General features: G+C 30.5%; 1 protein-coding gene across 1 annotated transcript in view; it reads right to left on the reverse strand.

Moving 5' to 3' along the window:
* Positions 1-751: 751 nt before the first annotated feature.
* The window catches only part of LOC145662702 (synaptotagmin-7-like), a 605,329-nt gene continuing 580,073 nt past the window's right edge, over positions 752-26,007 (reverse strand). The window contains 3 exon segments of the mRNA XM_081728554.1: positions 752-8,564; positions 20,771-20,864; positions 20,867-20,985. Of these exon segments, the coding sequence (XP_081584680.1) occupies positions 8,464-8,564; positions 20,771-20,864; positions 20,867-20,985 (314 nt within the window). The 3' untranslated portion in view covers positions 752-8,463.

Raw genomic sequence — 26,007 nt, forward strand, 5'->3', positions numbered from 1 at the left:
GATTATAGCACTATTTTTTTTCACAGTTGCTTTTCACACATTTCAATGGAAGTTATATACTTTACGTTTTGTCTTCCTTTCAAGGAAAAGAACAGGACGGATTACTTTCTTGATGTGACTATATTTAATAGAATAGGTAACAATGATATGCGTAATAGCCATATCATTATTATTGTTAGTATTGTAGACTAGAAAGCTTGAGAAAAATTGAAATTCGATGGACGAATAATCACTATTTCTATAGAACATTCTGAAGCTTCCTCCGCAGATACCAAACGATATATCTCTAATATTTCATTATTTTATAATTATTTATTTATTCCTATTTCGCTTTCAATCATGGTTCAATCATTATGTTTATTTTTATCTTCTGTTAGCTATTAAGGGTAAAACTTCGGAAGCGTTAGCAGGATAATGCTTGATCAGTGCAGTAAGATGGTTGGTTTCAAAAGCTCCAGTACTCCTTATAAATACTTTCTAAATACAATGTATTTAAGAGAGACTATCAAGAATAGAAATCAAACCCATTAGAGTTAAAGAACAGTATCTTAATAATATGACAATCCAGGATTCCTGCATTTCAATGAAATAAATGAATAGAATTAAGGGATAAGATTTAGAAAATTATTAATGTTAAACAATTTAATTCTAGAGTTTCCCAGTAGTATTGGTCAATACAGTATCAATAATTTCAATTGCAAAGAAATACACTACTATTTATGTCTGTGCAGGATATAAAAATTTAAAAATCATATTCTGCAACAAGCTTGGCTTTCCGACGATTGTATAGTTAAGGATATAGAAGTAAAACGTAGTATTAAGTAAGACAATCATCAAATATTTATTCAATAATGCATGACTTTAAATTGACTGACCATATTAACTTGAAAATATAATTACTTTGTCCATACAATATTATTGATGAATTCTCATTTTATAACGCTGTGTTTTATAAGTCTTTAGTAAAAATGCTTTTATAGGCTACAGGGTGTTACAAAAATTTGTCACACTATTCTGGTAATAGATTCCTTACATCAAAATAAGAAAAAAGTCCATATGGATAGTGCATAGTTGGTTGGAAGTGCATAGTTTCTTACTTATAAGGTGTTGAAAACGTGAAAAAAAACTAATTTTAAAGGTCCATAGTTCCACTACTAAAGAATTGATCGTAGTCGGGTCAGAACATCACTGAGGAACTAGTATGTGAACTATCCAAATATCCGTCTTTCAGAACCTCCGGTATTTATACAACCATTTTAAGAGAGACCGTTTGGGAGTACTTGATCGCTCTCCATATACTTCTCTAACAATTGGCGTGCAAGTGCTGGAGCATTCTTAAACTTTGATATTTGGATAGTTCACATACCAGTTCCTCAGTGATGTCTTGACCCGACTACAATAGGCCCCATAGTAGTGGAGCTATGAACTTTTAAAATTCACTTGTTTCATGTTTTCGGCACCCTATAACTCCAAAACTATCCACTTTTGAGCACAGGTTCATATTAACTTTTTTTTTTTTATTTTAACATGAGGAATCTGTTCCCAAAATATTGACACATTTTTGTAACACCCTGTATATATAAAAAGAGAAAGAGATTAACAATAACGAACTACACTAACTTTCTAATTTGATTTACGTAACAAACTTTCTGCTTTCAAATATCATTAAAGTCAAGATATAACTTATCAACTTTGATGTGCACTTTTGATTTACGATCCATGGGATGGTGTAAAAATTTAAAATGATGTTTGAAAAAGAGGAATTATTTCGTATCTTTAACTGCAGTAATCGGGGTCAGGTTTTTACATAGTGATTAGGTACGATTTGGTTGTGATTTAGATTAGGTTTCAATATTTAAGAATAAGTCTGTGTGTCGTGTAGGCTGCATACATAAATATGGTATGAGTAAAATGCTTTATAGAGGTAGAATGCTTTTACAAGGAGAATGTGTTGTATTATATATTGAGTTAATAAAAAAGTACACTAATATATAATATAATACATATGTATGAAATTAAATTATTTTTAAAATAAAATGCTCTCTCAATTTCAAGTAGCAATATAGGCGTGAATTTTCTTAAGAGGAATAGGATTAGTTGATTTATTAGTAGTTACTTTATTATTTATTTCAATATATGCAGAAACACTTCAAAAATGTCTTTCTGGCTTGCTTTTATATACTATGATGCAAAATTATTTCAACTTACATTATTTTTGAAATCAATGAATTTAGAAAACAAAAGAGTTCCTGTTTTTAAGAGTATATATTTAAATTAACAATATGTTCAAAATTGTTGCCATGCAATGAGAGTAAATAAACAACAACATAAGAGTGAAACAAAGTAAAACAAGTTTGAATCAGAATAAAAGTAATATTAAATTTAGAGAATAGATTAAATCCTGAAACATTAACTCATGCTTTGGTGATCACTCTAAGCTAACCAGAAAAATTACAATTATTGAAATGCCTTGACAATCTATTTTGATTCAAAAATTTAGATCTTAACAAAATATTGATTGTACTGAAAGTATTACGATGAAATAATAACACTTTTTAACAGACGGTAAAATTATAATTGGCATGTAAGAATCATTGGTCAAATTATAAAGCATCCTATGAAAAACAAGATTTTAATTGTTATAACTCCCTCTTCCCCCTGACGAATCCAGTTTTTTCCATTTTTTGGTGTCAATTTAAACCAATACATTGTCTTCCAATACAATAGCAAAACTCATAATTTCACAGAAAATGTCATTTTTATCATATTTGAGCTCTTTGCAAATGGTATACATTGAAACGATGAAGAAAATATGGATACAAGCATATTTCTACTTTGACTACTTTGACACAAACAATACTTCAAAAATACATTACGATTTATATATATCTTTTTATTAATATATATATAGATCTGTATTCTGTTATATAAATCATAGCGTCATGACAACTATGATTTAATTTTCAAAATATTACTCAAGAGTATAAATATACATTTACCTTTTTCTTTTAGTTTTTGTAGATATTTTTTGTACATTTAAATTGTTCTCACTATGCAAATAGACACTGTAACATTTACCAAATGTGAAACCTAAAACGGACACTGTTTCTTTGCAGATAACGTTTCGTTATATATATATTTCTTTGAAACATGTCTACACAACTCTATTTACATAATCGGTATTAATATGTAATATTCTATATATGTATATATTTGCTGTGCATTTATCCACTAAGATATACAATAGGATATCTCATGCACAGACTTTTTTTTTTTTTTTTACAAGTGAGCTTGGCAAGGGTTGTAAATCTGATTAGTATACATACTTAAACTTATAGCTATATTATGATAAGTGGAAGTATGCTCATAAGGGTTTTGTATGTATTATATACGCATATGTTTATCTCTCTCTCACTCTCTCTTTCTTATATACATATATGTACTCTGCAACAATATACTCATACACATACGCTTTTAGTTATATTTGAATTTATGTATATATGTATATTGTTTCTAATAAATGAAATATTGAACTACATGTGCATATGTAATTACAGTACACTTTTACTGATTCCCACAAAATACCCAGTCATAACATTAGGGTGGAGATAGCATAAATGGATTTTCCTTCTACACGAAGATATTAATATTTTTATTTCTCCTATGTTTTAAAAAATAAATTCTATTTTAAATTCTTAGTGAAGTACATGGTGAAAAAATGCACTAATGGTTAAATAAAACTTTCCACTTATTTTGTTAAATACAATGCTAGTACTTATTTTTCTTCATTAGGATTACTTATCAGGTTAATGATTAAGTGATGAAATATATGGATATTAACTATTTGAAAGCTGATATACTGAAACATTGTACGAATGGTAACTAAAAATTATATATTAACTAGGTTTAATGTATAATTTTATATTATAAGAAAAATTAAGAATTTTCATTTTTTAGGAACTGATCGCTATTTACAGACTAAAGCAAACTACTTTAAAATGGCTACATTTTTTTCTGTCTATTACCATGTAATAAAACATAACACCGATACATAAAAACATTCTAAACTTAGAGTTTTCGTCTTTAGATAACATTAAAATTTCTTTAATTTTGAATAGAACATTAGAATTAAAGATTTCAATGTAAATACTTTAAATGTATGTTATTCAAATTCAAGTATGTATTAAAAAGAATCATATAATTACTTAAAATTACTTTCTCTTTACAACGAAATAAACAAGAATTAAGGGAAATTAAAGTTAAATGAAAATCTATTAATATAAATGAAACTTTATGAACTATATGCTTTCTAATGAAAAATATTTAAAAACACTGATTGGGTTAGGATAAATAATCTAACATAGTTTAAATAATAAGTTAATCAGATCGACGAAAACACTCACACACGCGCTCTAAATTTCGGCTTTTCATATTTTGTAGCAAAAGTTAGATGTTACAATCTATTTCCTTACACAAAATGAGAAAACTGTTGTTTCGTAAACTGGAAAATATGAATTTTAAAATATTAGCACCTAGAACTAAAGAAACTGTTGCATGATTCAAATTTGTCGCTAATGAAGTCTACATATAGTTAAAGTAAAATACATATTCTGATAAATACTTTTCTTATATACTGTAAAGTAAATATCATACTTATCATGCTTTTCTATTTTAATAAACTCAATGATTAAAGCTTAAATTTATGTGATCGAAAAAAAATATACAATAACAAATTTTCAACTTTAAGATTTTGTGTATTTTTTGTGATCTTGAGTTCAAGAATTATAGCTAAGAAAACTTATAGAAAAAAACTTTCTTTTACGATTTCTTGTGAATAGGTATAACCTTACAGAAATAGTGCTTATCATTTAGCACTAGATGTCACTTATACCTAAAGAGTTATTAGGTTTTCTTTGGTATAAGAACAAGTCCCTTGCCAGCTACATACACTGATTGAAATAACCTAGAATTATACGATAGTTCATCATTCACATACAAACCTTAAAGCCACGCAGCAATAAAGTTCTTACTACAACACTTGTAATCAACGTGAATAGTTAGGCACTACAGTTACAATCTACAGATATATCTTCTCTCTTTGAGAAAGGGAAGATATTTACAAACATTGCTGAGAGTCAACGAAGCAAAATTAATGGAATATACTAAAGAATGTTCTTACTTATAGGGCTATAAAAATCTATTTTTACGATTTCATAAGCAAACCAAAATAATAATTGTTGATAATTCCTAAAGACTTCACATACAAAGTACTTTGTATAAACTAATATTGTTAGAACGCTGCTTTTTCTTAAATAATAATTTTACTATTCTTCAGAGAATTTACATCGATTCTACAAATGAAATGTACGAAAAGGTAACATAACATGTCCTAATCTACTCCTTATATTTTAAATAGAACACCTCTTTTCCTCTACTTAAATATACTCATGTAAAACAATATGAAGAAAACTAAAATCACATTGAGATTTAGAATACTTTTTTTTTCCATAATGAAAGTAGAGTATTCATATAAAGAGAAAATTAATTCTATGCTACAATTATATTCTTAACAAAAGTACTCTTTCATACTCTCTTTAAGACTAACGTGTTATTTTATGTACAATTATGCGCCTGCGCAGTGCGTTTTTAAAATAAGTTTACATTTATATATATATAATATGCATATGCATTTTTTTAAACGGGGTAAGTATGGATTGTGTATATAAGGGGTACATTTTTTCTTACAAAAACGTAAAAGAATGTCAGTAAAACATAGCAAATGCTTTCATCAGAGCATGTGACAGTGAACAACATAGCATGAAAATTAAATTTGCTTTTATTTTTCCTTGTTTTCCACCAGTTTTTTCTTTCTATTCTTAAAAATATTATGTTGATTGTCCACTTAGATCTAAAACACAAAATATTTAGGAAATTTTTCAGTCTTAACAGCATTATTAGTGGGTACTTTTAGTTTTTAGGAAAGATGGAGTTTAGTATTTTATATTAATTAGTGATCTTGTCATTAACACGTCAAAAAATAAATATAAAGAAACATGAAAAACAATTAAACTACAATGATTGGCCCCTTCGTCTTTTTTTCTTTTTGTAACTACTTAGAATGCAAAGATAAATAAAATTATTTTGGTAACACTGGCAACGATTAAAAGTACAGAGGAAATTCATACACTTGCACAATTACACACAGGCACAGACAAAGTTTTCATGCATGGATACGAAATTTTAAGTGATCTAATATTTCACTTAGGAAAGAGCGAAAATAAATTTAAGGGATTCTTTCTATATACACAATTCTGTCGTTACAGTGTTACCATAGCATATGGAACAAACTTTTCTTTGTGCCAATAAATTACAAAAATAATAAAATATTTATACTACGAGAAAGAATTATATCAATGTATGAAACGTCAAAGAGGCAGGAAATTAGTGGAACATATTTTAAGGTACAAGTATGACTTGTTTTAGAATCAGTTACTTGTAATTTGAACAAGTGTTGATACTTTACGCAGAACTAAGATTTCATAAAATATTTCTTTACTAAGACTATCATTGAGTTTTTTTTCCTGCATCGAAATTGTTTCATACATGAGAAACGAACATCACATATTCTACAGGAAGAATAAAACGGGTACATTTTCTTTTTCTGCTAAAACGTTGGACCTCTGGCAGCTAAATCTCTGACATATACTGTATATGTGACACTTACACCTATGCTTGTCAATAACATCATCATCACATGAAATCAACTATCAACAGAAAAAAATATAATATAATTAGAGCAATAATTCTAAGATGTGGATATAAACTAAATTTGCTAGTTTGCAAATACAAGGTTTACTTAATTATATTTGTTTTCCACAGCGTTGCTTGTTGACTTAACCACAAGTCACTGTTTAACGATAATCCTTATGCCCAGGACAACTGCAAGCTCTTCTGTTCTTTGCAAAGAGAAAAAAATACAAAATTTCACTTTGAACAACCTGACGGCAATTTATTTCGTGTAGTTTACACATGTTAAAAATTATTAAATTTGAGTCATTATTATTTAAGTAAACGTATTTAAATATTTGATATATTTATTATAAATTAAATAAATAATAAAATTCTCAAGTTAATTCTTCCTTAAACAGAACTTTTAATGATATTACAATGCACGTTATTAGGTGGCAACCACAACTAATACTCTTCGGTAAGGATTGAATTATTATTTTTTAGGAAACGCAATTTTATGATAAACAAAATATAAGCCTTTGTACTCTATAGATAAAGTACTTTGTTCTATAATGTTATTGTTTTCATTGCTCTACTTGAATGAAAAAATGATGAAAATAATAGTTGTTAAAGATTCAGATAAGTCACTCAAATTCATTATGAGCCACATGCTTTCAAGTTTGAACATCTTTCAATACTTTTTTTTTTTTAATTACATAGTGGTAAATCAAGTTATCAAAATCCTTTCAATTATTATTAATTTACTAATAAGGAAATGTTATTCGATCATAAATGAAATATTTGAATTTGAATTTTAATGAATAAAAATATTCAATCTTGAAGTCCACTTTTATCACATAACTAACATATAAGAATGTTTTTAAAAAAGTAAAATTTGTTATGTGCGTTTGAAATTGATAATGTGGAAGCCACAACACTGACATTGAATATATTTTCATGGGGATGCAACGAGTCTTATTCGGAGAAAAAAAAGTACAACTGTATATAAGTACGATAAGTTTCCATAATTGATGGTAGTCAAAGGTAAGTGGTTGGTTATAATAATCTATATAATTGTTATTATTTTTAACATTCAATTGTAGTATCACAAAGCGGCCTCTGTACTTGATCGTTTAATTTAAGGAGTATTTAACTATTCACAATAAAATTATTCAGAATGCTTTCCAGAAATAAAAGAAATAATTTTGCAGTAATAGATCAATACTATCGTATTACCATTATTATAACATAATACCTAAGATCGATTATTATTAAACTAATACATAATAGGGTTTTTCCTGACACTAAAATAATTGGTTTATAGTTTGGCGAAACAAAAATGCACTGTCATGCATGCTCTTTCATCTTTCAAGAAACCATAATACTACATGCACTTTTCACATGTATCACATTCTCTTTCTCTGTTACACTTATACAAACATACTACAGAATTCAGAATAGATCAACTACAATTATAAATGTGTTTTGGAAAAATACTTAAATGGCTGAGAATACACAATACATCAGAAAAAAATCTGTTTCATTCTTAGTCATGCATTACAAAAAGTTGTCCTCATTTTCTCATTCTTTTTCTCGCAATCGAACAGTGCCATTTGTATATGTATTACAGACATTATTCATTGCTTCCGAGTTTTTTTTCTAACAAAAATCCATAACAATGAAGAGAAGAAACTTTATAACAAATCTATCTCAGCCTTCTTTCTCCAGCCTTCATTATTCCGGCTTTAATCGGTGCCACTGGACTATGGTTTGACGTGGTTTGGTAATCATATCCTGCCAATGTTTCGTCTCTGAAGCTCCAGATCCATTTTTGCCTTAAAAATAAAAAAAAAAGTTATTCTATACTATGTGCACAGCTCAATATTAAGTATATATATACGTATAACTTTCACATAGGAAGATACATTCACCAACAAGTATTTACCAACTTTGCAACTACGTTTAGAACTAAAGTATCAACTTAAAGTACTATTCTTGATAACATGTAAAGAATTTTATTCTCTCTATATTTTAGAAAAATGTTCACATTACTAGTAATTTATTAGTTCTGCAATTAGTGACGAAAGAACATGAATCAGGTTAACATATAATTTTGTTGGTGGCTTACCTAAATACATTTAAATTATTCTCAAGGAACATACAGTAATTCTTTTGATGAAAAACCATTTTAGTTGAAATAGTTTACTTCTACCTAACATCTGGAACTGTTTAGTCATTTGGTAAAATATAATGACCAAAGCACACACGAAAGTACGAAAATGTATGGGAATTATGAGAAGTCAAAACTGATTAGTAGTGAATGAATATTGCTGCTGCGAATTCAATATTTCGATATAGCTCGTATTTGGCATCACTAAATAATAATAATAATACTAATATATATAGACGAGGCAGAATGAAGTTACTCCTACACTACTAATATATTTTCCGTTGAACTCTCTTACACTTGATTACAGACCTGTATTATTTGTCTGAATAACAAGAATACAACTAAATTTAACTTTCGTATTCAGTTGGATGTTAATTCTGTACAAATATTTATTTACTTGTTTTGAATAAATACAACTGTACTAAATCAAAATATTATCTAAGAAAAAATATTATATAAATAGATTTTCTTTCTTATGTTTGTCCTTTATCATGTCCTATATTCAGAACATGGCAGACAAGGATAAGATATAAATAAAAAGTAAGGATCCATATAAAAGTATATAACACGAATAGACGTGATGAAAGGAATTACAAAAGTTCCTGTTTGCCGAACGATTTAGATTTAAAGTTTTACAAGTGACATGGAAGTTATAGATCGTGTTTGTTTCGCCTTCAAAATATAATGAAAGATTTATATCCGTGCGAACTAAGTGCTAAAAGTGTTTTAATATGAACTCGGTACGAGTAAAAAGAATTATATACTTATGTGTATAACATTCTACATACGTGTATTTATGTACACAATACGTTTTCATAATAACTGTCTTGCCTTCTGTACAACTTAGTCCCTTTCAGAAATCGCCTTTGATTGGCTCTTGTTTCTGAGTTATTTTGAGCACTGGTGTAAGATGTTCTTAGATGTGAGATTCTGTGCTCTAGTAATCATCAATAGTTCTATGATAAATATGACTTATAAAAACGAAATTGAAAACCATGGTATTTCTTGTACCTTATGCTCTATCAGATGGTGATTTCCACTGCTAAGGTGACAATATTGCGTACTATCGTGTTCGAATTTTATTTTCGCAGTTTAGGAACAATGATTTGACGATTATCCCTTATAAGTAGAACTCAGGGACATGTCTTCCTGCAAATAGCAAGTATGTAATGAAATAAGTGTGCTATACAACTCACTTATCCTCCACATTGGCCTAATTGAAAGAGAAGTAAGTGAAAAATTGAAACGCTATACAACTGAAAACATCTTACTAACTGACTTCGTTCCATCATTATTGGAAGACATTATTGGAGATGATTGAATATACTTAACACATTACCCCACAATAACGGGATTAGGATGGATGGAATTAATACTAAAATGAAAGTAGCATTTTACTTTCGCGAAGCCTTCAGGAAGTGCGAAGTTCGAAGACCATAAAGAGGGTCACCCAAAACAAGCATACTGGTCACAAAAAAAAAAAAAAAAAAAAAAAAAAAAAAAAAAAAAAAAAAAAAAAAAAAAAAACTGTTCTAGTAAACCTGGTTAAGCATTAAATATGCAGCATTATATCAAAACGAAAAGGATTTACATGATTATTTCGAACACGAAAGCAACTAGCTTTCAGGCTGTAAAGAGGTTTGTTGTTATGGTGCAGGGAAGAAGAAGAAAATAGTTATTAGAGGAAACGGAAGTGCATCTGATCTGTGAAACTGGTAGTAATTTTGAATTTTTGCCAGAACAAGTAGTCAGTCATTTACAGACTATGGTTACTAGAGGAGAGAAAACCTTGAAAAGAAGGAGAGGAGCAAATGACACAAAAAATATATTAGAAATATAGTCTGCCAGAAAAAAACGTATACACTCTTTGTAATCCTGTATCAGGATACTAGCGTTGACAATTGTTCTGAAATTTAAGTATGTTGTAATATGGTTTTTCGCATTGTTTTCAGTTAAAATTACGTTGTAGTACGGTTTTTCGCTCAACAGATGTCGGTACTGTCAGCACGGTTAGTGAGATAAAAAATGAAAGGAGCACGCTTGACGTTCGAGCAGGGTAGTACGTTTTGAAATGTCTTATCAGGTTTGGGAATGCCATCGAAGTGCAGCGTCAGTGGAGAGGGGAGTTTGGTACTGAACCACCAACCCGCCTAATAATCAAACGTATTATTGATAAGTTTGAAGCGCATGAAACGACGAGCGGTCACTGTTCCTACATCCAAAATGATATACTTTTTCAGGGAACATTTGAAAGTGACGGTAACATTGTCAAAAAATTAAAACTGGAAAAAATGTTTTTTCACAGATTTTTTTAAACCAGTTTAGAACCCTTAATGTTAAAACTTTGAATTCAACTTAATAGTACTTTGAAACGCTTCTTGAAGCAAATTTTTGGGTACCGAACCTCGTTTTGCAATTTTTCCTAAGTATGCCTGTTATTTATTATAATGCTTCTGTTACAAAAGATCAATTTGAAATCTATTTTGTACACAATTTCGGTTGTTTTTTTCCAATTCAAAATTTTGGATGCAATTGAATATTATAACTTCAGGATCACGAATAAATCTTTAACGTACAAAAATAAAATTTAAAAGTTTAAAAACAAAGAAAAACATATTAAATTTAAGAGAAAAAGAAGACAAAACGGTATTTGGATTATAACTATATCAATGTGTTTTCATTTTACACATATATATATATTTGAGTAAACTTATTTACTATAGATATTCATTTATTTTAACATAGAAAGCAATATAGGTACACATAAATATTTTCCGATAAGAAAAAATAAGTCAAAAACCAAACACCATATAATTTGCGATAATTCATTCAATCGTTATCGCTGTCTTCGTTGATTGGAATATTTTCAACTTTAGATCCTGTTGTAAATAAATTAGTGACGAAAGAGAAAGAAAACTCGTGAACTCTGGCAAAGAAATATTCGAAGTTTTGACCTTGAGGGGTCCTAAAATGGTCAAAAAACTGAAACAAACATTTTTCTGTTTAATATTTTGACAATGTTGCCATCGCGTTCAGACCCTGAAAAACATTTTGAACAAAAAATCAGCGGTGTCCCCTCAAACATTTTTCCTAAGATTTTTGAAAATTTCAATGCACACTCACACTCACTCACACACACACACACACACACAAAAAAAAATTAGAATACGTAACGGATTTTTTGAAAAGATATTACCATTTACACCTACATTGTATCTACAATCTGTGAAACTTTCAAATTATTTGGACCACCCCCATCAAATTAAAAAATATTAAATTTTGAGCATGTATGATACAATAATTCGGTAAGGAGTGGGGGTTGGGTGGGTCAAAATTTTCTTTGAGATAGTGTTAGGTCTAACCTAAAATTTTGGGTCAGTAGCGACCCAATTTGGATCAAGGGCCGATTTCACTATCTTATTAGGAAAGACCCTTTACCAACTACTACGTAAATTCTAACAAATAAATCAATCAAGCAAATCGTAGACTAGGACAAACTCATCTTCACTGATAAGTATATTTAAAACCAAAGTATCTTAAGGTGTCCCATTAATCTAGTGACTAGCGCTTGTGCCTTTTAGGCATGGGGTCCCGAATTTCCGGTGAGAGAGCACAAAAGTTTAGAATCATTCATATTTTATTAATTATCTGTCTTCTTTAGTCTAAAAAGCATAATCGTAGGACGTTAAACTTAAAAAAAGGATCTCAAAGCCGCTACGTAAAACAAATTAGTTACTAGAAAATAGTGAAAACATACCACTCAACATTAAAGGAAACCGACTATGCTCTATCGCTAAATCCTTCATCAGATAGGAATTTATACATGTGTAATTTCCTCCATGTTCACTCTGGAATTATTATTTAAATAATTAATATTTTTCTCACCAGAGTATGTATTTTTTTATTAAAAATAAATTATTTCGTACGTAAGAAATACATATTAACGTCTGAGGAAGATAACGTTACGTTATGGAAACTGTTACGAAATAATTTATTTTTAATAAAGAAATACATGCTCTGGTCAGAAAAATATTAATTATTTAAATATATATATATATATAATTTATCGCAAGAGAAAAGCATAAACATAATCACACTACTTAAAGGGAAGTAAATTAATCGTAAATACTTCGCTAAAAGCTTCATCAGATGTGGGGAAGAAGTAAGAATAAAAGAAAGGATCGAAGAAGGCTAACCATCTTCCTTCATTTCTCCTACTTTTCTTTTTTCTCGTTTTCCTAATGATAGTGACAGTACCAGAAGTTACTTTTCTTCTTATTATTAATATATTGTATCACAGAAATATTATTAAATGAATCAAACAAACATTTTGTGCATTATTTCATGATTCTAATGTGATTAGTTAGAGCAGAAACAAGCATTAAGAGACGTGATTGTATGATCATAATAAATAACGAATACTTGTACACAATGATAAAATGTTCCCGACAATAGACTAGATGCGATAATATTTTAAATGAGTAATCTCAAATAATGAATAATTTCTATTATGGTTACACAATTTTTCTCGTATATTACCGTTACAAAATTTTAAAGATTGTTGTGACTAGTTCTGTTTACATTATTTAAGAATGAATGGTAACTTCATAATGTTAGTGTGATGTTGAGCATTGCAGAACCGGGAGAAAGCTCCTTTTTAATGTAGATTTTTTCACCTTATTTCTTATCAATTTAACGATGTTTCATAAATATGAGAGGTTTTGAAAATGAATTCTCGTAGAGTATATTTTTTAAATCTAAGGTGGAATATTAATCCATTTTTCATTATAGGATGATTTCAATCCCCCAAACAATAGGAATTTTGGAAAGTCTCATAGAACTTTCACGCCATACATATTCCGTCAAAACCGAATACGTTTTACGAAATTTATCTTAGAACATATTTTTAATTGGCGAAGGAGGGGGTAAATTTACCTCTTACTGTTTCTCGATTTTAACTCTATGGAGTAGAAAACACTAGAAAGTCTGAGAGGAAATATATTCCATATTGCTTCAAAATCAAATGTATTTCTTTACAAGAACTACCATCAAATTTTGTTGGTTTGTTTGTTAATTTAAGGGATTCACTCTTAAACTCAGGACAGACTTAACTCCTAAACAACGGGATGATTAGGAATTCTCAAAGAAAATATACGCCATGTTTCATCAAAATAAAATATTTTAATTAAAGTTGTCAAAGAAAATTATTTTTTATGTTATTTAAATGATGAAAGTTTAAAATTTTAAGGAAATTACCCCCTTTTGTCCATTTATCCTTGACAATTTCAACCACAACTAATGCATTCGATTTGGACACCCTATAGAAAATATACAGCTTGTTTTATCAAAATAAGTGGTTTTTACTAACTTATATCGGAAAATTGTTCGGTAGGTATACATGCAAACTTGCAATATGAGGTTGATTTTACCCCATTTCATCCACGTATTCTTGGAAAATTACAATTCGAACAATATGGTTATTTTGGAATGTTGGAGGAAGGCAAATATCAAGTTTCATTAAAATCAGATAAGCTTTATGAGAGTTATTGTGGAAAAGATAGAAAGAAAAATGTAGTTTGAATCGAATGGTAGAAGCTCACTACGCTGGCTGTAATTACGTAATTTTAGTGCGAGAGGAACTGATTGGAAACAAGGACATTGTTTTTTACATTACGGAAAGACCAAAAAGCCATAAAATTAAGCAATATCTTTCAATTATACTTTTTAAATGATTAAAAATCTATATCATAAAATGTATGAGATAGTTGATGCTCACATATCAAAGAAATTCTATAATTACAATATAATGTATAAAGATTCGTTTCCGGACAGTCAAATAAAAGAAGCTGCTATAAGAAGTATTTTAGATTGAAAAAGAATGTGAAAATATCAGTTTTTATTCATAGTCTGTTTTTCGGACTTACCGAAAAAAGTCGTGCAGCTACTTTACTGTGGTCGTAGAAGAATAAAATGGTGTAAAAAAGAAAAAAAAAGCATCTTAAATATGAAAGAAACTTTATAGAATTACAGCCGAAATCTGTAATAATTTAATACTAATTACCAATGGAGATGTATTTCGAAATAACTGATATGCATAAATTTCACCTCTATGTAATGATGAATAATCTGTGAAGAATATTATAGTAAACAATCTGTGGAGTTTTGAACTGAGTGGATGGAGTCTGTGTGGAGACGTTAGCAGAAAAGAGTGTAAATGTTACAAAAACTAAAAAAGACCGGGAGTAATAATATTCTTAAAATATATTGTTAAACTAATCTATAAATATAAAATTGAAAATCACTATGTTTGTGACTCTAAATCTCCTGAACCGCCCGACCGATCTTTATCAAATTTGTAATATGGATGAGGCTCGAAACTGGGCTGGTTTTAGGCTGTTCACTTTGATTATAATTACATGGGCGCATGGGGGGATAGTCCAAATTAACAAAAAAATTGGCTCTTACCAATGAATCCTCCCTTGGAAAGTTTAAACACTTTTTTGACGTTTCGGAACTCATACCTGGTTTCTTCCTCAGTGGCAAGGTGAAAAGGATTAAAGCGGAAAGGAGATAAAAGGAGTAAAACAAGGAATACAATCACTAAATAAAAGTAACGTACAAAATGGATCCTGAAATGAACAGAGCAGAATGAAAAAGGAATGAACTGAATCAAAGAGAACGCGATGCCTATGTTACGTCACTGTTGCCAGATTCAAAGTATGCATAAAAGGTAGGTACCCATGTTCGATCAATGTTGCCAGTATCAAGGTTCAATGTAGGTTTGTATTTATGAATAAAGAACGATTCCGAGGATTCATTGGTAAGTAGCCATTTTTTTTTTTTTTTTTAATATTCACTTTGATGGTAGAACTGAGGGCTGGGGGAGGGGGTATAAAGAAATAAATAAAACTTAATAACTCGTGAACCACTCGATCGATCTTGATTTAAATTTGATGGAGCAACGTAGGGGAGGAGAAGGAGGGGGAGATATATAAGAATCAAATTATATAAGACTGAAAGTGACTATTTTTGTAACATAATAACTCTTGAACTATCCAACCGATCTCAATCAAATTTTCAAAATACATGAGGTTCAAATCTGGAAAAAATTTTGTAATTTTACTTTAACAGTAGATCTTAGGAAAGGGGGAGGGGAGGGGGCTTATAAATAAAAACTAATAAAGCCTAATAACTTTTGAACCACCCAACCAATCTCGATCAAATTTTCAACATATATGAGGGTCGGTCCTCGGGTGTTTTTATCGTTTCTCTTTGACGAGCCAACGTAGGGAAAGGGGAGGGGGATATATGTAAAAAAAAATAATAAAAAAAAATAAATAAAAATGACTGCCTTTGTGACTTCATCACTCTTGAACCACCCGACCGATCTCAATCAAATTTTCAGCATACATGAGTTTAGAGACAGGGATTACTTTAGGCTATTCAATTTGACGATGCAACGTAAGGGATGGGGAGGGGGAAAGAAATTTAAAAATGATCAAAAATGACCGGTATTAGTGTTGAATCCATAGTTTTCGGGATAAATGAGAGAAACAGTGACACTTCTGATGCTGTCTCAATCCAAGTTCAGCCGTGATGGTTGGGGAGGAGGAGGGTAAAACGTAGGGGAGGGGATAAACATTTAAAAATGTTCGAAAATGACCAATATTAGTGTCTAATCTATAGTTTTCGGGATCATTCAGATGAACAGTGACATTTCCGATCCGGTTTAAATCCAAAATCAGCCCCACCACTTGGGGGAGGGGGAGAGAGATATATATAAAAATGATCGAAAATGGCCACTATCAGTGTCGAATTTATAGTTTTCTGGGTCCCTTAGATGAACAGTGATACTTTCGATTCCGTTTAAATCCAAATTCAAACCGGCAACTTTGGGGAGGGGCAGGAAGAGATATTTAAAAATCATCGAAAATGACCAATATTACTGCTGAATCCACATTTTTGGGGTGGCCGAGATGAACGGTACACTTCCGATGCTACGGCCCGCAGCATGGGGAAGGGGGAATATATATATATATATATATATATATATATATATATGAATGGTCAAAAGTGACCGATATTAGTGTTGAATCTATAGTTCTCGCGGTCGCCGAGATGAACGGACACTTCTGATACTGTTTAAATCCATTTTCAGCTCCGACACTTGGGGATGAGGAGGGATGACATATAAAAAGGATCGAAAATGAGCAATATCAATGTGCATTTAAATTATTTATTTCAATCCAGCGAAGCGGGTAATATATGCTAGTAATAATAATTTACGTCTATCTTTAATCAATAAGAACTAGTAGTAAATGAAGTTAGTAATTAGTATCCTTAAAATAATTAAAGTGCATGCATGCATGTTGTGTGCATGTATCAGTATCAATAAATAAATATTTGTCTGGTCTTCGGAAAGTAGTTAGTTGTTAATTCCCAGTTCGAAAGGGAAGCATTAGCGATTATACATGAAGTAAAGAAATTTCATAAATACTCGTTCGGCAGGATTCAATGTCGGTTAAGATCATATTTGGAGAAAAAGCTATACTGGACGCAGCTTCGTCAAAACTTCAACGATGGATGCTATTTCTGCCATCGTATGATTTCAAAATTCTTTATAGTAAGAAAGTAGAAGTGGCAGATTTCCTATCCAGACTACCGATAACTTGAGTCACCAGCATGTGTAAAAGTAAACGAAAAGAATTTATAAGCCAAATAGTGTTGGCACCTCGAGAAGTCATGGATACATCGGAAGCAGATCGAATGTTAAATTAGGTGAGAAAATGGATAGTGAAAGTCTGATTCAAGAAGTTGCAAGAACATAATACCACAGAGTTAAGAACATTCTTTAACAACAGGCAAAAACTTTTAGTTGTGAACAAATATTTGATTATGGGAGGCAAAACTGTACTTCCACATAGGTTAGGGAGGAAGTATCTGGAACAGCTACATACGAATAAGCTAGGCGCTTGGAGACTGAAAGCGGTAGCTAAGGAAGTATTTTGGTGGCCAGGTTTTAACCGCGATGTCAAGGAAATGAGTGAATATTGTTAAACATGTAGTAGCATGGATAAAAACAATTCGAAGAATCAATGTAGTAATTGGAAAGCAGAACAACAACCGTTAGGAAGAGTACATGTGGATTACTTTGATTGCGTTGGATTGAAATTCTTTTTGTCAATAGATAGTTATTACAAATGGATCCAAGTTTGTAATTTAAACTCAACTACAGCATCTGAAACTAAACGAAAAATCAGACGACGAGTGTTTTCAAATTTTCGGGTATCCAAAGACTTTAGTCTCCAACAAAGGGCTTCCATTTACATCATTTGACTTCATGACATACCTAAAGGAAAGAAACATCAAAGCAGTGCTAACTCCACCATACCATCTAGAAAGCAACGATATGGTGGAAAAAGTTGTGCAGATAGTAAATCAGCTTTTAAAGAAATAGTTCTTGGACAATAAAACTACATGGAACCGTAGATTGGAAGAGCATAAGCTGAAAGAAATATTACACATGCTTCGATTTACATGAAGTAAGGCAACAGAGAAACCACCAGCTGAATTGATGTTAAGTTTCCAACCTTGCACAGTATTTAATGTAGCACAGAAGGGTGCGTTTGAACACACAAGGGAAGACAGAAAAGAAGTGGAACAATAAGAGAAGAACGAAATGGTCTGGGTGAAGAACCCCCAAGATGTTTTACCGAAGTTTCCAAAGGTGAACTTGACAGAAGGGTGAACCCAGTGGTGTTTTTCGTAAAATACAAGGAAAAATACGGGAGCCTCACCGACATCAAATACTATTTCCCGAAAGCCAAAAGAGACCAAGAAGAGAAAAAGTCAAGGTCATGTCAAGACGAAATATGGTTTCTTAAACGAAAGAATTCGTTCGCAAACGTAGCAGAGGAAAATAATAATAATAATAATAATAATAATAATAATAATAATAATAATAATAATAATAATAATAATAATAATAATAATAATAATAATAATAATAAAATACACAACTGCTCAAGAAGCCCAAATGTAAGCCCAGAAGACGGCAGAACATCAGTCGGAAAGCAAGATCAGCAGCTACCAAGAGGATACCCAGAAAGGGATAGAACACCTGTAGGAGATTAAGATAAGCAGCTATCACAAATATACCCAGAAGATGGCAGAACACCAGTAGGGGAACAAGATCGGCAGCCACCAAGATCAAGAAGGATCAGACGACCGCCAATAGATTGTCCTTGTGAAAAGGAAAGGGGGGAAAAAGGACGGGAGGAAGAATGTAATGGTGAATAGTATGTGGAGAACGTTATAGTGAATTTCGAACTTGGTGTGAATGTAAATAATCTGTATTGGAGGAGAGTAGTGAAATGGTGAATAGTCTGTGAAGAATGTTATAGTGAATAATCTATGGAGTTCTGAACTGAGTAGAGAGTAGTCGAGAGTCTGTGTGGAGAGGTTCGCGGAAAAACGTGCGTATGTTACAAGAAATTCAAGATAAAAGGACATAGAATAAGAATATTTCTTAGCACGAAATTCACATTTAGTATCCCTGAAATAATTAGAAGAGTTGCGTGCATGTATCAGTACTTTTTTTCATTGATATAGCAGTTCAATTTTCTTCACACCGTTAGATGAATGCCGCGTTGCTAACACCATCTGATTTATCAAAGAGTCACCCAAACAAGAACTGACCAGAAAGTTGCCTGTTTACTTCAGTGATCTCTATGAATAGAAGGTTTCCACTCTTTTTATTTAAAGTCATAATTAAAAAAAAAAAAAAAAAAAAAAAAACTAGAGAACTTCAAAATTAGAAGAAAACCAAGAGCTATACAGATTTAATATTTTTCCTATAAACTCTTTTCCTCCCACATAAGAGTATAATTTTGTTTAAATTCTTTCACTACATAAGAGGATAACACTAGCTAATCGTTTCACAATACTAGAATTAGAAATAGGATTTTTTTTGAAAGCGAGAATCGGCACTTATCGTATTTTGTATTCAAATACGCTCAGCAAGAACAATGTAAGATACAGAAAACTAGCATAGATACGCCTTGTATTATATACTCTTCTTTGCAACACAGGGGGCGCGGTGGCTCAATGGTAGAGCGTTCACCTCCGGTGTTTGGCGTCCCTGGTTCGATCCCAGCTCGCGCCATGTGGACTTTGTGGTGGGCAAACACCGTGCTCGTGGGTTTCACTAGGGTTCTCCCGTTTCCTGCCACTTTCTTCATTTCATCATCTCTCATCATCACCGTGTCCTCTAGCCTAACCGGTATAACTGTGGGACGTAAAACTTAAAGATTTCATTTTTCATTTTTTCTTCTTTGCAACTCAGTGTTGCTAATATTGATATAATGATGCTAGTTCTATTATTATTTCGAGTGCACTAGCAATTAAAAGTTCTAAATTGATATTACAAAATAAACATAATTTTACTTTTTTAATATAGAAACATGTAATAAGTTAATAAGATTCCTTAATCATAAGAGCAAGAGACGGAATTTCATATATATATATATATATATATATATATATATATATATATATATATATATATATCAGCTTATTCTATTTATAAATATAAACAAAACAAACTATTATTAGCACAAAGAAATCGCAAACTAAAAACAGAGAATGAACGAAAGAAAAGAGAAAAACATAATCATACACAATAAAAAGTACAATATACATATATAACCATAATTACAATAATTTGTTGATAGATTTACAATAAGTTTTAATATGTAAGAAAATTATAACAAATACGAACAAAAAAATCTCCATAAATTGTTCATATATTAGTAGTTTATTTTTTGATTTTGTAATGATTTAGATTTTTGTTAAACATTATAAGAAACTCACCAGCAAGCAAAATTCTTCCAATGAGTTCGTTCCTTCCGATATTGTCGAAATCCATCACCATGACGTCAAGCGAACATTCTCGAATCTTCTCCCATATGGAACGTTAAAGTTGAAAGTCTCGTTGAAGACAGGGTTGAGAGTGCATTTGAAAATGGGCGTCTTCCTTTTCTCTATCCTCTTGTCCCCAAACTGAAGCCATACTTTCACGTACGGATCTAGAGTAATTAAATTTGAATATTACCACATTAATATTGACCTGTTAGCTGTTAGGTGCTAACATTAACCTGTTAGAAGCTGACAACTGAAAGCTCCTCAGCAAGATGACAAATCAAATGCATAATGAAACCCTCTAGTTGTTAGTGACGGGTATTGTCATTATTTAAATTAAATTTAAATATAATGATTAAAAAAAATATATTTTATCATTTCCTCGCCAAGTAAAATTTCTTTGATAATTATTGGGCTTAACTAAGTAAGGTTCTGACATCATATACTGATCTTTTTTTTAGGTTTGATCACACATGTCTATTTATGCAAGTCTTTATTAATACAACATGTCTTTTACCAATGCTAAGTCAACGGTTACTGAAATTTGAATTTCGCTTCAAGTTGCTGCAATTTCCATATCACTATCTTCAATTATTGTTACAATTGTTTGTTATTAGGTGATTGTATATACCCTTTTTATATCTTCTTTTTAAAACACAAATTTCGTTCTGAGAGAGAAAGATAAGTAGATTACTGCGTACGTAGCATTAGTTGTAACAATATATTAACGATTATAACGGAAAAAGTACTTTTGATTTATGAAAGAAGTATGTATATGAAGAATAAATCTAATTATATTTATTTTAAGGGGGAAAAATCAGCATATATTTGCGATGCACGTGTTATAAATCTACCATATAATGACGGAACAGATACAAAATTGAGCTTTACTTGAAGCTTAATGTAATTCCATCTAGTTTATACATTTGTGTACTGTTGGTTGTCCATAATCATTCATGTTTTAGAGATTTCTGAAGTTTTTTGTCAATAGAAATGTTAAATTGTTTATGAAGACTTACATATTCATCACGTAGAAATTACTCAGAGTTATCTTTAGGAAACGGTAGAATGGTGATATATACAGTCACTTGTTGACATATGCATTTAATCCACCTAATGTTAAGGTTACTAAATGCGTTCTTAATACGAATTGAATTCTTTTATGAACACACTTTTGGAATAAAAATAAATTAAAAATGACTAATTTATTGTCATGAGTGGCAGAGGGCGAATCGTGATTTTAATGAGGTTCCTTTAATGGTTGGTAAACAGATTTAAATTGGAATTTCCTGCTAATCAATCATCATAAGGATGTTTGGCATAAGCTTAAATGGAAGATCTAATGGAGCTTAAGTGTCATTTTCTGTGAAAGAAAGAAAAAAAATAGTTGTTCTATCCGGAAGAATATAATTTCTTATTCGTATTGTTGGAGATATCTATATGATGAAGAATGTGACTGAATGGCAAAAATGTAAATACAAGAAATTATTTACGGGGTGCTAGTCAAATATCCATAACCTGTTTGAAGCAAGATGTTTTCTATATTTATTTAAATATTTTAATTTTGTAATATTTTTATATGAACAATCTTTAAAATGGCAAATCAAAATCATTCAGAACTATTGATTTAAATATAAAATGTGTTTAAATATTAGAATCTCATATTATCTTGGTGAAACTCCTCTTTATGCCGTGGACTTCTATATATATATATATATATATATATATATATATATATATATATATATATATAGATATATATATATATATATATATATATATATATATATATAAAACATTTAGCGAAAAACCCCATTTAAAGAAAACAACCAAAATCTCCCAGTAATTCGTTAAATCAGAATTATATGTATAACCAAAACTGATTTAATCATCAGATGTGTGAGATGATTCAAGGCAGAACAACATACAATCTAAGATGAAAGCAAGGAAAATAATTATACAAAATTTCAAGATTCCATGTCTAGTAGTTTGGGGCTCTGAAGAATAAAAACAAGAATTTTAGGAATAATTAAAAAAAAAAAAAAAATCAAAAGATTGGGATTTTGGTTAACAATTAGTTTTCGGATCAGGAGCCTAAACCAAGTTTCATATTTTCTACGGAATAAGCACATCATACTGAGTTAACTGATAGTTTGGGTTTGGCTACACTGTATGTAGTTCTCTAGATATAAGGCGTACAAGAAAATTTTTGATTGAATGAAATATATTGGATCTTCGATCAGGGGCCACAAAATTTTTCAATGGTCCTAATCGAGTTTTCGTATTTTCTATGGAATAAGCACATCATACTGAGTTAAGTAATAGTTTGTTTTTGGCTACACTGTCTGTAGTTCTTCAGATATAAAGCATACAAGAAAATTTTTGATTGAAATATATTGGTTCTTTTGATTCAATAATAATAATCAAATAAAAAAATCAAGTAGCATACCAGGGTAGCATTTTGCAAAATGCCGCCTTATCTACAGTAAAGGAGAATATTTGTGCTCAATTTCAACTTTCTATACAAAATAGGTTCGATCTTGTAAATTAAAAAAAAAAAAAAAAAAATCCCCTCGCCGTCTAAGTGTTATATTTCTCAAAATCCCGTCTTATATCTTATACAACAGAGCATCCAAGGAAAATATTTACACATAATTCTAAGGTTGTACGCCTAATAATTTCGGAAATCTGATAAATAATAATAATAATAATAATAATAATAATAATAATAATAATAATAATAATAATAATAATAATAATAATAATAATAATAATAAAGTTCTAATCTTCCCCTCATGGGTTATTTGCAAAATCCCGTCTTATCTACAACTTACGGCTCAAGGAGAATACTTGTACAAAATGTCAACGGGGACACTTAATAGTTATGGAGATCTGATAAATGTCAAAAAAAGCCCTCCCTCCTTCCCTCTTAGGTGTCACATTTCACAAAATTCCGTCTTATCTACAACATAAGACCTATGTATAAAAATGAAGGTTTTATGCCTAATAGCTTCGGAGATCTGTTGACGAATGAATCAGTAGATTTACTGTTTTATATGTAATATACAAGATAGTAGGATATATACTAATAATCTGAAGAAGACGATAATATACATGAAATTAAGCACAATATAATCAAAAGATTACACAGAAATTCGACCCTGATAAATGCAATGAAGTACCGATGACAGCCAAGAAGTCGGTAAGCAATGGAGATACCCGCAAATAGGGAATACGTGTCTGAATTCTTTGTCTGTCAGTAGGGATGCTTGTAATGTGGTGGCCATTCCACTAACATCAGTACATAATTGTATTCGTCAGGGTCGACTTTCTGTGTAATCTTTTGATTCGACAACGATAGCTTTTCGCATTCACGAGATATTCGGCATTATGTCAGTGCCTTCGACGGTTTTTGAACGCCTCTTACGGCAAAGCGGTGTCAATTCATGTTCATTAGACATTCATTAGTCTTTTTTTTTTTTTTTTTTTTTGCTTCATTTCATGTGTATTATCACCTGCCTCAGTTTGTCGATGTCTTACCGTATCACCCTGTATTATCGTATCACAATGTGTAAATGATTTTAGATTTATATTCAAATATGTATTTGTTTCCTGACAATACGTCCTCAAAACTACATTATGTATGGAAAGGGTAACTAGGCCGACGCGGTTAGTCTGAAGAGACGTAGCTCTCGAAAACAGAATTTCTAATGGTTAAAAAGGAAATTATTCAATTTTGTTCAGAAAGTAAAGTTCTATTGCAACTTTAACACTGTTATATTATAGTCTGGAAATGTTCATCACCACAATGAAGTAACCACAGGCAAAAACGTGTTCCATTGTTTGCTTTCCACTTTACTGACTGAAGACAAGAACTGAATTGTTACCCATAAACGTGACTAGTATAGAACTAACGAAAGTAATTAAAGGGGAAAATGGATTTTTGGACGACATTGTAAAGCAAAATCAATACATTTCCACTTACTATTTCCTCATAATTTTATATGTAGATAGACGCCAGAAACCTTTTCTTCTGTTGAAAAATTTGGTCTTTTATACTATTTAATAATTGTTTGAATGAATAGCTAATTAATGTGGACCAAGTTGCATATTGTGGGGAAACATACAGATAACAGAGACACCGCAAACTATTGCCGCTTTGAAACTTTGCGAGAAGTTATAATTTCATCTTTAATTTTCTTTTTCTTTTTGTGTTTCTTTTCACTTACGAATTTATTTTGAAATTGATCATGAAAGTACCCGCTAATAAGCATATAATTACTCCAGTATAAAATCATCATTCACTCTAGAGTCTTACATATCTAGCTCTACATCATATCCTGTACTTAGTAGTTTTTGGTTTCAGTATGATATTTAGACCTCTACGCACCAAGCAAGAATTTCTCAGTTTTCATTTAATCTGAATATCGTCTTTAATATTTACTTTTTGTATATGGCTCCTTTCTCAGTAGCCTGGTACCGTATGTGACAATATGACGCACTCTTTTGATAAATTTTAAGAGACATTTTATTATTAAGGTGTTTTTTGAATAGATTTCAATGTTCTTTTCTGTAATGAAAGAAGTGATATATAACTTAACGTCAATTTCCAAGCCATACATACTCTCAGGGGAAATCGAACCCGAATATCCTGCATCCATGTTTATCAAGCTTCATCCTTGATGTGCTTTCTGTGGAATTTTTCGCAAGGACACTAATTGTGGTTTGTTTCTTGTGGGCAATATTAATCTTTACCACTTGCTTATATGCTGTACCTTCTCTACTATATGTTTTCGAGTAACATTGCATTCGTACATATGATTACTTATATGAGTACGAGTTTCTCAAATTTTACAAAGTCGTAATTTCTATACTTAAGAACAATTTCCGCAAATTATTCTGCGAGAACAATTTGAGGAGAATCACGATTTTCGTATCTTATTAAATCAAAACATATTTTTCACTCTTTAACATTGTATCTCTTTTATTTTTTATTTTTTATATATTTTTCAAATTTATTATTATTATTATTATTATTATTATTATTATTATTATTATTATTATTATTATTATTATTATTATTATTATTATTATTACTATTATTATTATTATTATTATTATTATTTTGCCTTTTTGGCTTGCATTAAGTACAATACTAATACTTGACTCCGGTAATTAATGAGAATTTA

Source organism: Thermobia domestica, chromosome 10, assembly GCF_964235325.1.
Source record: "Thermobia domestica chromosome 10, izTheDome1.hap1.1, whole genome shotgun sequence".
Classification (NCBI taxonomy): domain Eukaryota; kingdom Metazoa; phylum Arthropoda; class Insecta; order Zygentoma; family Lepismatidae; genus Thermobia; species Thermobia domestica.